This window comes from Gracilinanus agilis, chromosome 1, assembly GCF_016433145.1.
Source record: "Gracilinanus agilis isolate LMUSP501 chromosome 1, AgileGrace, whole genome shotgun sequence".
NCBI classification, from domain to species: domain Eukaryota; kingdom Metazoa; phylum Chordata; class Mammalia; order Didelphimorphia; family Didelphidae; genus Gracilinanus; species Gracilinanus agilis.
The window spans coordinates 133,478,665-133,495,024 of record NC_058130.1 but is presented as its reverse complement, the minus strand read 5'-3'; the positions used below and the strand labels follow the sequence as shown (position 1 = coordinate 133,495,024).

The window sequence follows — 16,360 nt, the reverse complement described above, 5'->3', positions numbered from 1 at the left end:
AGAACATTGTACACAGAGACTGATATACTATGGTAAAATTCGAATACAATGGACTTCTGTACCAGCAGAAAGCAATGACACAGGACAGCTCTGAGGGATTTATGGTAAAGAACACTACCCACATTCAGAGGAAGAACTACAGGAAAGGAAACACAGAAGAAAAACAAATGCTTGAACGCATGGGTTGGGGTGGACATGATTGGGGATGTGGACTCGAAACTACCACACCAATGCAACTAACAACAATTTGGAAATAGTTCTTGAACAAGGACACATGTTAAAACCAGTGGAAATGCATATCGGCCATGGGTGAGGGGAGTGCGGGGGGTGAAGGGGAAAGTAGGAGCTTGAATCATGTAACCATTTTAAAAATGAATATTAATAAATGATTTTTAAAAAAGAAATGAAAAGCTGATATATATCTTTATATATCTCTCTATATCTTCCTCTGGATCTTGGAGGATTGATGGTACGTAGATCTCAGAGATAGTAAGAATGGAGGAGGGAGCAGGTGCCCAAGGCTTAAGCTGGCTATAGTTGGTGAGGGAGGCAACATACACTCCTCTCACAATAGCTATGGATGTAATCTATGCCTCTCCTCCCTGACAGGCTTGATTGATTAAACCTCTCAGTTGTTTCCTTCTAGCAGTTGCCCAGTTTGGGAACCTTTGAGAGGTTAGATAAATGGTTGACCTCTCTAGGCCCAACCTGAGGTTGGATTAGTTGTTGATAAAGCTATTGATTGGCTAATGGAAATGTTGTTATCTGACTGCATATTGATCTCCCCTTCCCAAGGGCTTTGGTAGAATAACCACTCAGGAAAGGTGCTTGTTGTTAAATCACTCTATTGAAACTATTAATGGAAAAGGAAAACAAGGTAACAGGATTGAGGATCTGGGAACCCTATTGCTAGTTGTTTGGCTACTAAATTAATTGTTGATCAAGTCTGGAGATTGCTAGGCATGTAGTAACTGGAGGTCTTCACCCTTTCACTAACTGTGACCTGACCTGGCCACAGCCAAGCCAGAGAAAACTATTGATGTTGATGTTGATGTTGATAGATGATCTATAAACTCTCTCAGCTCTACTATCAATGGTGTTGATTGATCACTAGCTCTCTCTCAGTCAGGTACAGGTTATAGGTTTCAGGCCTACCCCTTTCCACCCTTCAACTCCCTCTGTCCCAAGTTCTTACTCCAAGAGAAGCCTGCTCAAATCTGAGCTCCAAACTGTTGTTCCTTGGGGGTATTTATAAGGTGGGCCAAACAATTTCTGCTCCTGGCTCATGGCACCTGGGAACATTCCAAAACTCTCAACTGCCAGCCCTGTCATTCAAGGTGGCATCCATCTTGTCCCAGATAATGATTTTAACTATCTATCTATCTATCTATCTATCTATCTATCTATCTATCTATCTATCTATATCTATATCTATATATATATATAATCACTCAAACCCATTTCCATATTATTCATTTTTGTAAAAGAGTAATCCTGTCAAACCAAAACCCCAAATCCTATACCCATATAAACAAGTGATAAATCACATGTTTTTTTTTTCAGGCTTTCTACTCCCACAGTTCTTTCTCTTGATGTGGATAGCATTCTTTCTTATAAGTCCCTCAGGATTGTACTGGATCATTGCATTGCTATTAGTAGCAAAGCCAATTACTTTTGATCATCCCTGCTATGGGATTTTCATGTGCTCTCCTGTTTCCAAATATCACCTTTTTATGAGTGCTATTCCCATCCATTTCTGTATCTCTAGCTCTGGCCTCTCCCCTAAGCAACAGCCTCACATTTCTAGCTGCCTGACAAATGAGCTGATGGCACCTCAAATTCCAAACATCCCAAACAAAGCATGACATCTCCCACCAAACCTATCCCTTCTCATAACTTCTGAACTTATGCTTATGATGCTCCCATTCTTCCAGTCACTCAGGGTCCACACCTCAGAGTTATTTTTGACTCTTCCTTCTTCCTCAGGATATCCAAGTTGTCACCATGTCCTACTGTTTCAAATTGTGATCTACATATCAACTGACTCCCAGTCAGAACTTGGGAAGGATCATCACAAAATCTCCTTACTTCATTGACCCATACACCCAGAGATCACCTTGGGAACATCAGTATCTGCTATGTCATCTAGAACAAAATCTCTCTGGTTCTTGATTCTATCCAGAAAAAAAAATCCTGGGGAAATGATTATCTGGCTCATTTTGCTCTCCTTGAAAAGCACCCTCCAACCCTCTGCAACATTAAAGCTAAAAAAATGAACAATAAAAAATTCAAAATGGCTTATATCCTCCTCTGTAACAGACAAGACAACTCTCCTGCTTCCCACGGATACTTAAATATTCTGTCCACTGTGAAGCATTACCCTTTGTTGCTTTAATAGGAAGTCAATTCTCCTATCTTAATAAGCTCTACATTTTCCTTCAGGAAACGAGACTACACTCCTCCCCCTCAGACCTCCACAATCTATATAACTCACCATACCAGTGAGAGGCAATACTCCAACCTCTTTTCCCCATCTAACTCTGGCTTTCAAGTCTTTTTGATGTGCTCCTTCTGGGCTCATCATTTCAATTTCCCATCTGCCACCAGCTGCTGTTCAATGCACATGGTTCCCTAGAGAGGACATGTGCATCCTATACTTTGACATCTCCTTTCCTTATTGTCCAGCTTAAAACTGGAAGCAGATCCCTTCTTGCCCATGTGCCTCAGGAATCACCCACAAATTAGAGGGAAGACTATACCTCCATGCTCACTACATATAATAACTTCACAGTTTACAAAGTGTTTTCCTTGCAACAACCTTCTGAGGTAGTTAGTGCCAATGTTGCTCTCATTTCACATATTATAAAACTGAGGCTAAGAGAAATTAAATGAGTTGCCTAGAGTTACATGGCTAGTGATAGAGCTAACAATCAAACCAAGAGTTTCTAAGTCCAGCACTCTAAGAAAGATTCTAAAACACAATTTCTATCTCTCTCATCTATCTATCCCTTCTTTTTCACTTTTACTGCCTACCACTTGAAGCCAAGCTTAGGCTTTTATTACTTCTTCCCTGGACTCTCATACTCTATATATGGTGACTTTTTGGATTTTTAATTTTGATTATTTTATTTATCTTCAAAATTTTCTGCCAAAAGGCAGGAATACATGATAGAAATGGCTCAAACATCTTCATTTAAAACACTGATTCAGATTTCATTCACAAATTTTCTAAAACACATCTACAGTTTTATAGTCTCACCCATTTTCATCCATTATCACAGATTTCTTTCTCCATTAAACAGTAGTTGCTAGCAATTGAAAGTTGTAAGGCTTTCTTCATATTAGTAGTGTTTTCTGAACTACCACACAATAATATCACTATTATAATTTTCATCCTACATGGCAACCCCACAAGGTGACAGGTGCTTCCAAATGACTGTCCCACAATCTCCCTATTTACCGTGAGAGATCTGTACCCCACAACAAGCTTTATGATATGTTTTCCCTTTTTTCAGTACTATTTATTCATCTTAAAGTATGCTCCTTATAAGGAATTATATCACATGCTGACCTGTTGGTTTTTAATCATCATTACTAATTGACTAATGTCTGAGTTCAATACTTGCCTCTCCCCCTCAAATATATCCTTCCCACTGTTGCAGAAACAATCACCATTGCCAAAGGACTTGGAGCCCTCTGTAATCTCTACCTATTGAATTCCTTTCCTTCCTTCAAGGGCCTCCTCCATTATGAAGCCTACCATGATTACTACCACTTAAGCTGATCCCTCTTTCTCTGAATTTTGTTTGCTGTTCAATTTGAACTCTCAATCATATTCTAACTTGTTTTCTAGTTATTGTTGTTTTTTAAACCCTTACCTTCCCTCTTAGAATTAATGCTAAGTATTGGTTCTAAATAAGAAGAGTGGGAATGGCTAAGTAATGGGGGTTAAGTGACTTGCCCAGGGCCATACATCTAGGAAGTGTCTGAAGTCTAATTAGAACCCAAGACCTCCCATCTGCAGGCCTGGTTCTCTATCTAGTTGTCCCAATCATGACAATTATTGACTTGTTGCCAAGAGGTGCTGAGGTGGCCCCATGCTTAAATCAGCCTGACACGAATAGTCAGGAAGTATGCTGGCTTCTTATGGTGTCTATCTGGAACACAATGAAAAGCCTCTTGAAACTTTTATAAAACTTTACTGCTTTTTGTTTAAAAAAAAAAAAAACTCTTACCATCTGTCTTAGAATCAATACTAAGGATAGTTTCCAAAGCAGAAGAGTAATAAAGGCTAGGCAATTGGGATTAAGTGATTTTCCCAGGGTCCCACAGCTAGGACATTTTTCTAAGGTTAAATTTGAACTCAGGACCTCCCATCTCCAGGCCTGACTCTTCCCTTGAGCCATCTAGCTGTCCCTATTCTAGTTATTTGTATAGATACTCGATTCTCTCTGCTAAATTCCTTCAGGACATGGACTGTGGCTTTCCATTTTTGTGTCCCCAGGACCCATCACAATGCCTTGCCACATAGGAGATACTTAATAAATGTATGCCACTGCTATTGGAAATCCTGGACACTATTTTTCCTCATGACCCTGTTTGAAAAACATGCTGTAGCCACAAGGTCTTAGGAATGTGACAAAAGAAATCTCACCTGGTATCTCATCATGTGTTCTCCAAGAAAAGCAGCTGTGATTCCAGCATATCAGAAGCATGAGACTATGTGAAAGCAGTCACCCAGTTCACTGGCCAGAGAGAACAAAAATCAGAAAAGCCTGAATCATAGTAGTTTTCACAACAATTGTGCCACTCATATAAATCCATTATTTCCCATTGTCATCCACAAGACAGACAGGAAAGGAACTTGTTCTTTCTGTTAGGGATTTGTCTGTCCTCCTAAGGGCAAATTTCCCCAGGCAATAGTTAAGAAAACTATGCCTTTCTATACCCTGCAGCTTAGTACTCTGAGGTCTCAGATATGTTTTCTTTTCCAAGAAATATACTATTCTATTCCTGTCCAAAAGTGCAACAGGATGCATGGAATGCCACACAAAATTTCTATTTCCAGATTTTCCTGTTCACATTTGAGCCCAATTTTTAATGTCCCTGATTGTGTTTGGGAAGGCAATAGTCAACTTAATTGAGAGGTGGAAGAGATTCCAAAAGTCCTTCCTTCCTAAAGCTACTTGCTTGGTATCTCTAAAGACTCAACATGTCTATTATGTCCTCTCCTCCCCTACCTCTAAACCACCTCCCCCAACCCTATCTCAATACAGCCAAAGACCTAAAAGGCTTGAATGTCTGTGATTCTTCTCTCTGAAATAGTTACAGGAATCTGAAGAATCAGTTTACTTTTCCAAAGACCAAGATGTGGAAGATGAGAAAAATAAAATCCGGAATTTCCTTCCAGCGCTGTTGCCTACAATCCCTCTGATTGCTCTAGAAATCACAAAGGTAAAACTGAGAGTCAGGGTGGTCCTGGACCTTCCCCTTTGAGGGTATATCAGATATATAACTGATTGAAGGTTGGGTGGGGGGAGGAGGCGGGAGTGAGAGGGAGGTTGTCTCTGGAATCCATAAGGTTGAAGAGAAGTAGTCTTGAGCTAAGGAGAAGAGCTCCAGGAGGTTTGGTGATGGTTATTACATGAGGATCAATAGCCCTGGTTTTCACAATTCACGGGAAATGCTCCTTTAGCATGCCGGTTTTCTTTGGGATGCTTCTTAGGTATATGGCCATAAGAAAAAAAAGTCTGTCCTTGCCGTGGACAAGATCTCCCTCGCAATCAAGAAAGGAGAATGTTTTGGGCTGCTGGGCCTCAATGGAGCTGGGAAAACCACCACCTTCAGAATATTGACTGGGGAAACCACCATCACATCTGGAGATGCCTTTATCAATGGAAGAAGTATCTCCAGTCACCACAAAGAGGTAAGGACCTTCCCAGGGCCAGGGAAACACACTTCTCTGAGGGATGGAAGGGAAGAGAAGCAATGGAAACTGTAATGAGAATGGATCCTCAAAAGGTGAAAGACAGAGACCACCAATAAACCTGTTAGGGAAGACTGGGGTAAGGTGGTGTAAAATGTATAAATGATTCCCTGAACGTGTGAGCACAGGGTGTTGTTTCCTGTAGTCTTTCTAGAGTTCGAGAGCAAGAGTTGGAGTGCCCCAAGATAGGTTCCTTACAAAGGGCTTGCCCTAACTAAAGGAGCTCTAGCCTGTTTTGTTTATTTGGCACTGAGGCAAGAGGAATCACACAGTTGTCTACAGGGCTTCCTTTCACAGCCAATTGTTACATTCCCCAGCCAAATGTTTGTCCAGAATCTTGGTTGGTCCCCTGGAATCCAAGCAGGTTTGGTCCCCTTTAGGTGCTGAAGTCAATACAACATTAGATGTTACTAGATAGAAGAATCTAAGGTCTGTTCAATTCCATTTAGTTTGGCAAACATTTATTAAGGTATTAAATTTTATTTTATTTTTCCCTATTACATGTAAAAACTGTTTCCAACATTTCTCAAAGAATATTAAGTCTCCAATTCTCTTCCTCCCTCCCTCCCCCTTTGAGATAGCAATTGTTCTCAAGTGCAACCATGTAAAACATTTTTCCATATTAATGCTCAAATAGAAAAAAAAATAAGGAAGTGAAAAAAGTTTAGTTTGGCCTGGATTTAGCCTCAGTTCTTTTTCTCTAGAAGATGGCATTTTTTATCATGAGTCCTTTGGGATAATTTTGGATCATTGTGTTGCCGAGAATAGCTGTTATTCACAGTTATTTATTGTAATATATTTCTGTCACTATACAATATTTTCCTGGTTCTGCTTTTTTCACTCTTCTTCAGTTTGTGTAAGTCTTTCCAGGTTTTCCTGAGCTCCTCCTGCTCATCATTTCTTACAGCATAGATTTCTACTACAATTGTATACTATAACTTATTCAGCCATTCCCAATTGATGGGTATCCCCTCACTTTCCAAATCTTTGCCCCACTAAAAAGAGTTGCATTAAATATTTTATACACATAGGTCCCTTCCCCTTTTTGTTTTTTTTAACCTCTTTGGGATACAAATCTAGTAATGTTATTGCTGGGCCAAAGGGTATGTACTGTTTTATAGCCCTTTGGGCATAGGTCCAAATTGCTATACTGCTTGATTGAATCAGTTCTCAACTTCCCCAACAATGCATTCATGTTTCAGCTTTCCCATATCCTCTCCAAGATTTGCCATTTTTCTTTTCTGTCATAATAGCCAGTCTAATTGGTATGGGATTTACCTCAGAGTTGTTGTAATTCTCATTTTTCTAATTAATAGTGATTTATAAAGCTTTAATTACTTTGAGAACTGCCTGTTCATGTCCTTTGGCCATTTATCAATTGGGGAATGGCTTATATTTTCATATATTCTACTCATTTTTCTAAGTATTTGAAAAATGAGGCCTTTATTAAAGAGACTTAAAAAAAATTGCACCGTCAGGATTACTGCATGATTACCTCCATTGTATTTTCCCTATTTGGTTTCTGACCTCTACCTTGCCCAATTTTTCCTCTTTTCCATCAATCCCACCCCCACCCTTCTATTATCTCCTTCCCATCCTACTTTTCAGTAGGGTAAGATAGCTTTCTATACCCAACTGATTGTTTATGTTTTTCTTTCATTGAGCTGATTCTGATGAGAATAAGGTTCATATGCTCTCCTCCCCACCTGTATCATCCCCTCCATTGTGAACACTCTTTCATGTCTCTTTTATATGTAATAATTTAACCTATTCTATTTTTCCCTTCCCTTTCCTCCCAATGCATTCCTCTTTTTCATACCTTAATTTGATTTTATTTTTATATCATCTCATCATATTCGACTCACCCCCTCATTCTCTGTATATGTATACTCTTTCTAACTTCCCTAAAAATGACAGAGTTCTTTGGTGTTACAAGAATCATCTATCTCCCTATGTAGCAGTATAACTTATGGAGTGTTCTTTGATTTTCTTCCCTGTTTACCTTTTTATGATTCTCTTGAATCTTGTATTTGAGAGTCAAAAACAGTCATGCACTAAAAGTGTGGGCATAGGATCTTTTCATCAGGAATATTTGAAAGTCCTCTATTTCAATGAATATCAATTTTTTCCTCTGAAAGATTATTCTCAGTGTTGTTGGGCAAGTGATTCTTGGTTGAAGTCCTATCTTCTTTGCCCTCTGGAATGACTTATTCCAGGTCCTCCAAAACTTTAATGTAGAAACTACTAAGACTCATGTTATCCTGACTGTGGCTCCACAATATTTGAATTATTTCTTTTTTGCTTGCAATATTTTCTCTTTGACCTGGGAGTTTTAGAATCTAGCTATAATAGTCCTGGGAGTTGTCCTTTTAGGATCTCTTTTAGGAAGCAATTGGTGGATTCTTTTACTCTTAGATTCTAGAATATCTAGAATATCAGGGCAGTTTTCCTTGATGATTTCTTGAAAGATGGTGTCTAAGCAATATTTAGGTCATGACATTCAGGTAGCCCAATAATTCTTAGATGATCTCTCCTAGTTTTATTTTGGTAATTAGTTGTTTTCCAGGAGATATTTCACATTTTATCCTACTTTTTTATTCTTTTGACTTTTTTTTATTGTTTCTTGATGTCTCATGGAGTCATTAACTTCCACTTACCCAACTAATTTTTTCTTTTTTTTATATTTTTCTTTTATTTTCAATATCTTCCCATAGTTACATGTTTCATGTTCTTTCCCTCTCCCAACACCTCCCTAACCCCCCCTTAGCCGATGCACAATTCCACTGGATTTTACATGTAACATTGATTAAGACATAATTCCATATTATTGATAGTTGGACTAGAGTTATCGTTTAGTGTCTTCATCCCCAATAATATCCCCATTGACCCATGTGTTCAAGCAGTTGTTTTTCTTCAGTGTTTCTCCTCCCAAAGTTCTTCCTCTGAATGTGGCTAGTTTTCTTTCTCATTAGTACCTCAGCCTTGCTTTGGATCCTTGCATTGCTAATAGTAGAGAAGTCCATTATGTTCGATTGTACTACAGTATATCAGCCTCTGTGTATAATGTTCTCCTAGATCTGCTCCTTTCACTCTGCATCAATTCCTAGAGATCATTCCAGTTCACATAGAATTCCTCAACTTCTTTATTCCTTTGAGCACAACAGTATTTCATCACCAATAGATACCACAATTTGTTCAACCATTCCTGAATCGAAGTACATTCTCTCATTTTCTAATTTTTTGCAACCACAAAGAGCACAGTTATAAATATTTTTGTACGAGTCTTTTTCCTTATTATCTCTTTCGGGTATAAATTAAGCAGTGCTATGTCTCGATCAAAAGGCAGATAGTCTTTTAAAGCCCTTTGGGCATAGTTCCAAATTGCCATCCAGAATGGTTGGATCAATTCACAACTTCACCAGCAATGCATTAATGTCCCAATTTCACCACATCTCCTCCAACATTCATTACTCTGCCCTGTTGTCATTTTTTAGCCAATCTGCTAGGTGTGAGGTGATACCTCAGAGTTGTTTTGATTTGCATTTCTCTAATTATTAGAGATTTAGAACACTTTCTCATGTGCTTATTGATAGTTTTGATTTCTTTACCTGAAAATTGCCTATTCATGTCCCTTGGCCATTTATCAATTAGGAGATGGCTTCATTTTTTCTACAATTGATTTAGCTCCTTGTATATTTAAGTAATTAGACCTTTGTCTGAGTCTTTTCTTATAAAGATTTTTTTCCCAATTTGTTGCTTCCCTTCTAATTTTGGTAGCATTGGTTTTGTCTGTACAAAAACTTTTAGTTTAATGCAGTCAAAATTATTTATTTTACATTTTGTAATTTTTTCTAGCTCTTGCTTGGTTTTAAAATCTTTCCTTTCCCAGAGATCTGACAGGTATACTATTCTGTGCTCACCTAATTTACTTATAGTTTCCTTCTTTATATTTAAATCATTCACCCATTCTGAGTTTATCTTGGCATAGGGTGTGAGATGTTGATCTAGACCCAATCTCTCCCATATTGTTTTCCAATTTTCCCAGCAGTTTTTGTCAAATAGTGAATTTTTGTCCCGAAAGCTGGGTTCTTTGGGTTTATCATAGACTCTCTTGCTGAGGTTGCTTACCTCTAGCTTATTCCATTGATCGTCCCTTCTGTCTCTTTGCCAGTACCTATTGTTTTGATGACTACTGCTTTATAGTACAGTTTTAGATCTGGTACTGCTAAGCCCCCTTCCTTCATTTTTTTTTTCATCATTTCCCTTGATATTCTTGGTCTTTTGTTCTTCCAAATGAAATTTGTTATAGTTATTTCTAATTCAGTAAAAAAGTTTTTTGGTAATTTGAAAGGTATAGCACTAAATAAGCAATTTAATTTGGGTAGGATGGTCATTTTTACTATGTTAGCTCATCCTACCCATGAGCACTCAATGTTTTTCCAATTGTTTAGATCTAGTTTTAATTGTGTGGAAAATGTTTTGCACTTGTGTTTTGTTATAAAGAAAGGAGGTGCTACTCCTACTAGGGGAATATATGGATACTGGTGAGGAGGTTGGAGCCCTATATCTCTGTATTCTCCCTAGGAGCTGGTGATAGAGGAACACCAACCCCAATTACCATTGCTGGATGTTATAATTCCCCTTCTAGATAACAGTTGCCCAGGAAGGACCCCGAATGGTCAGGTGGATGGGTAATCCTTTCAGGTCCCACCTGGGGTTGGATCAATTATTATTATTGGGCTCTGATTAACCTTGGATCACATTGTTCATCTGACTGCGTTTGTTCCCTCCCCAAGGGTCGTGATATAATGACCACTCGGGAAGGTACTTATTAAACACTTTATCTATGATCTTAATTAGGGAAAGGATAATCATGATACAGATTGGGGATTGGAGACCTTGTCAAGTTAATCTCTATAAACTATGACAGGGGTTGGCAACCTTTTTGGCCATGAGAGCTATAAACGCCACATTTTTTAAAATGTAATTTCATGAGAGCCGTATAGTGCTCACAGTGCGTGCTCTTATAACAGTGCAAAAATTGACTTTATGGCTCCTGCAGAAAGAGCCATATCTGGCCCTCAAAAGAGCCAGATATGGCTCGAGAGCCATATGTTGCCAACCCCTGAGCTATGATCACTCAGGATTGGAGGCTATTGATTCAGTAAAGCTATTATTCTTCACAAAGTCCTCTGATTCAGGTTGGCCACTGCCAAACCAGAGAGAGTAGTCCGCTCTGTTGGTGGAGCTGTATTGATGATTTCCTCTCAGCTTTCTTGTTATCAGTTTGTGATATATTAGCCTTGACAGTGTTATAAAATATGAGGGTAAACTGGATACTACCACTATTAATTTGGTGACAGTAGTGGTAGTTTAGATATGTGGTTAGTGCAAGATCACCTGAGTCTTGCCACCTAGCTGGATGTTATAACAACTCCCTCCTTTATAAAAGTGCCCAGGCAGGATCCCTCAGGTCAGTGGATGGATACCCCTTTCAGGTCCCACTTGGGTTGATCAATAGTAGGTATTGGGCTCTATTAGCCTTGGACATGTTTATCTGACTGCGTTTACTCCCTTCCCAGAGAAGTGATGAAACAACCACTCCAGGAAGGTACTTGATGAGTTTTATATATAAATATTTGGCAAGGAAGGAATGTTTAGGAAATGGGAAGAGGAATAGGAAACCCTAACACTAATCTTTGACAATACTAATCCCTCAGGACTGTAGGCTGGTTAATGATTCTGGCTTGTTCTTCAGCTCCTCTGGCTTAGCCTGGCCACAGCCAAACCAGAGCAAGCAAGCTGTTGGATGATGTCTCTCAGCTTCTTCTTCTTGCCAGATGTTATGCCTTTCTACTGTGTAAATGGAATTAACTCTAGCCCATTCATAGTCAAAAATCTACTTACCCTAGGCATCTAGATTATATCATCCCCACCTCCCCCAAAGGGGAGGGGAGATAATTTAATCACATGTGACAATAAGTATCAAATCAAGAATAAGGGACTGCCCAAAGGGCAGTCCAAATCAGTGTAGAGGCTGCCATTGGTCCACTTAATTAGAGGTGGGCCCACAGGAAATGACAAGAGACACTGTCTCTTTAAATATGTGGGTTACAAGCTGGTGAAGGAATTCCAGCTTTGGACTTGGTGCTGAAGGCGCTCCGCTGAGACCTCAGAATGCTTCTACTCTGAATTGTCACGTGGGTAAGTTAGGCTGACTTCCTTGGCCTACCTTGGCATTTCCAAACTCTGCCTTAAGTAGGCTTATAGCCTCTCTGATTTCTAAGGTCTTGTGGCTTGTAGCCTAGTTTAATTAGCCTTTTAACCCTCTCTCTCTGTCAAGGCCTCTCCAGGCCTGGACTAGCCTCTCCCTCTCTCTATTTCCCTATCTTTTACCTTCCTAATTGTAAATAAACTACCTTAAACCCGATCCTGACTTGGGTCTATTTTAATTATGAATCAATCTGAATTGTTGATTCCTGGTGACCACATTTTAAATATATATCTATAAAATACCTAAAATCTCCCTCTTACACTATAGCCTTTAGGAACCACCCTTTCCACCCTCTTCTTCATCTCCTGCCCACTTCCCAGATCCCTCCCAGGCCCGGGGATACCTAGATATCTAAGGATGGTTTGGATGCCTAAATATCTAGGGGACAGGAAAAATCAGAGGATTCATAGTCTGGATACAGGTCGGTTAATGTCAATGGGGTTCAGACAGGAGTTCTTGCAAGACTTAGCCAAGCAAGCCTCAGTTCCCAATAGAACAGGGTCCACAGATCCAAGGTCCAAAAGAAAGGAAAGACCCCTTGTCAGGGACTGCCAGGGTATTTATACCCCCCTGGCCAACCGCTTTCTCCCCTGTCCTCATGGCCTCTGGGAACATTCTGAGGCCCAACGGTCTTCACCTGTCAATCAAGGTGGGACTCTCAGCTCCCAGAGTTTCAATATGACAACAGCCTTCAGGAAGTATTCCACCCTTAAGAACCCACCCTCTTCTTCTCAGACCTCCCTTCCTCCCTTTCACCACCCAGGGATCCAGAGACCTAAAAGCTATGATGATTCAGATACCTAAAGATCTAGGGAGGTTCAGAGAGAAGAACCAAAGACCAGCGGTCAGAGACCCAAAGATCAATGGTCAAGGACCCCTCCCAGATGGCTGTTAGGGGTATTTATACTCTCAGGCCAACCAACATTTGCCCCTGGCTCACGGCATCTGGGAACATTCCAATGTCTCCAACTATCTCCCATGTCAATCAAGGTGAGACCAATATTCCCCAGAGTTTGAATATAACAGTTTGTATAATTCCTGTGTTTGTCTTGGCAGATAAATTCCTAAGTATTTTATATTGTCTAGGGTGATTTTTAATGGAATTTCTCTTTCTAGCTCTTGCTGCTGTGATGTGTTGGAAATATATAGGAATGGTGATGATTTATGTGCATTTATTTTGTATCCTGCAACTTTGCTAAAGATGCTGATTATTTCCACTAACTTTTTAGTTGATTCTCTAGGATTTTTTAAGTAGACCATATTATATTCAAGCTCTGAGAGTTGGTTTGTCTCACCTTGATTGACAGGGGAAGACAGTTGGAGACCTCAGAATATTCACAGAGGTGGTTAGGAGAGGGGAAAGTCGGTTGGCCTGAGGATAGAAATAGCTCTCACAGCCATCTGGGGGAGGTCTTTGGTCTTTGGTCCTGGAGGCTCAGGTCTTGGGTTTTGGAGCTTTGACCATTGATCCTCTCTGAATCTCCCTAGATATTTAGGCATTTGATCATCATTAGATATTTAGGTATCTGGGCCCAGGTGGTAACCAGGAGGAGGGAAGGAGAAGAAGCAGAGGGAGGTGAAGGGTAGATATTTCCTAAAGACTGTGCTGTTGACATCACAAACTGAGAATAGGGAAGCTGTTCCTTGAGGGAAGGAAAGGATGGTAATGGATGAGGATGATAGTCATTCTAGATTTAGAGAAATGGCATGAGCAAAGTCACAGAAATGTGGGGAGAAAGGAACAAGAAAGAGACATCAGAATACAGGTAAAAATTTTGCTTGGATTTTCCAGACCACAGAGGTTAGGGTTGTGGTGCCCCTGTATTCTGGAAAATTCAAGTAAAATTTTTTGACCCTTCCTTTGTACCAGAGAAGAAATTTGAATTTTTTAGTTTTTTTTTGAGAAGTTTACAGTACTGTATTATAAAATTGGGTTAAGTATTTTGTCATAGGCTATATTTAAGTCAATGTTAAGTAAAAATGAGTTTCTAAACTTTTTTCTGTGTCATTTGCTGACCTTCTTGTGTCAACTGCAACTTCCTCAAAACTCACAAACAATTACCATTTAATTTCTTATGACAACTACAATACATCAAAAAACAACCAAAATAGGGATACTTGAGTGTGTATAGAAGAAAAGAGTATAAGATAAGAGTAGATAGATAAGTTGGAGGCAGATAGACTCCTTCAGTACAAAGAATAAGAAGTTTAAACCTTACTCAGTAAATATTTTTTAATAAGAGCTTGATATGTTATAATGGTGCATTTAAAAAAGTTTATTTGGTTGCATCAAGGGAGGTAAAAGTAGACTAGATGCATGAGGACTAGTTAGGAAGCTGCTGCAACACTATAGACAAGAGATGACTATGATCACAATGATGACTATAATGATTAAGTCCCCTTGGATTATTCTATATGAATAAGATAATTTTTAAAGATGTAGTTTCAATAGAAAGAATTGTCCTATATTCCACAGTGGAAAATGCAGTAGACTAGGAATTAGGAAACCTAAATTCTAGTCTGAGCTTTGCCATCAAAGAGTTGTGTGACCTTGGACAAATCAAATCACTACTCTAGGGGAGTTCAACTAAGCGATTTCCAAGGTGTCTTACAATTTTTAAATGGTAACATTCTGTGACCAAAAATATTACATCTTCAATTTCTCTTTATGTTTGGCCATCTGTTTCTACATATAGTGATTGGATACATGGTTCCTAGTAATTTACAGATTGATGTGAGTTAGAAGGAACTTACATGGATGTACAAGTCTGGAATTAAAGGGAATTGGGAAAAGACTTCCTGAGGAAGTTGGAATTTTTGCTGGAACATGAAGGAAGTAAGGAAAGCTAGAAGGAAAAATATTCCAGGCACAAGAGACATGTGGAAATGCCCAGAACTGAGAGATGTGGTATGAAGAATAGCAAGGAGACCAGTGTTCACAGGGTGGGAGTGAGAGTTGTTATAAAAGAAGAGAGTAATCTGGATACTACCACTATTAGGCTGGTTATTAGTAGTAGTAATCTGAGATATTGATCAGAGGGAGCTTCGGTTTGGTTTCCTGATGGCTGGTGCAGGGACACCCAAGTCCTGCCACCCAGCTGGATGTTATAATAACTGCCCTTCTTTATAACAGTGCCCAGGCAGGATCCCTAAAGGTCAATGGATGGGCAACCCTTTCAGGTCCCACCTGGGGTTGATTGATTATTGGTATTGGGCTCTATCAGCCTTGGATAATGTTCATTTGACTGTGTTGCTCCCTCCTCAGAGTGGTGATGGAATAACTACTCCAGGAAGGTACTTAATAACTTTTATCTATGTTGTTTAACAAGGGAAAGGAATGATCAGGAAAGGGTTGGGGAATAGGTGACCCTATCACTAAATCTATGACAATAATCCCTCAGGACTGTAGGCTGTTCAGTAATGCTGGCTTGTTCTTCACTTCCTCTGGCTCAGCCTGGCCACAGCCAAACCAGAGTAAGCAAACTGTTTGGATGATGCAAATATCGATAATGGTTTCTCTCAGCTTCTTACTGCTAGTTGTTTGCCAGTCCTACAGCCTTCAGGGAATTCCACCCTTACCATCCTCTTCTTCTTCTCCTATCCACTTCCCGGATCCCCCCGGGCCCCGGGATACCTAAATATCTAGAGATGGTTTAGGTACCTAAATATCTAGGGATTCAGAGAGAATAAGAGGATTCACAGTCTAACCATGGGTCAATCAATGTTCAAGATCAAATGTCCAAGGCAAGAGTTTAGGCAAGGCTCAGCCAAAGCAAAGCCAAGGTCCCAAAAGACAAGGGGTCAAAGGGTCCCTGACAGGGGGCTGCCAGGTTATTTATATCCTTTCTGGCCAACTGCCTTTCCTCCTGTCCTCATGGCCTCCGGGAATATTCCGATGTCCAGCTGTCTTCACCTGTCAATTGTAAGAAGGAAAATTTAGGTATTTATAGATATATATTAAAATGTGTGGCCGCCAGGAATCAACAATTCAGGTTGATTCCGTAATTAAATCAGACCCAAGTCTGCATCGGGTTGAGGCAAGTTTATTTACAATCAGGAAGGTAAAAGTATAAGAATAAAGAGAAAAAGGAGAGGCTAGT

At 39.6% G+C, this 16,360-nt stretch overlaps 1 protein-coding gene across 1 annotated transcript in view; it reads left to right on the top strand.

Annotated features, from left to right (window-relative positions):
* The window catches only part of LOC123248576 (phospholipid-transporting ATPase ABCA3-like), a gene marked incomplete at its 5' end in the record, with an annotated part of 354,036 nt that overhangs the window by 297,219 nt on the left and 40,457 nt on the right, over window positions 1-16,360 (top strand). The window contains 2 exons of the mRNA XM_044677403.1: window positions 5,326-5,454; window positions 5,726-5,926. Coding sequence (XP_044533338.1) covers window positions 5,326-5,454; window positions 5,726-5,926 — 330 coding nt within the window. The remainder of the gene's footprint in view (window positions 1-5,325; window positions 5,455-5,725; window positions 5,927-16,360) is intronic.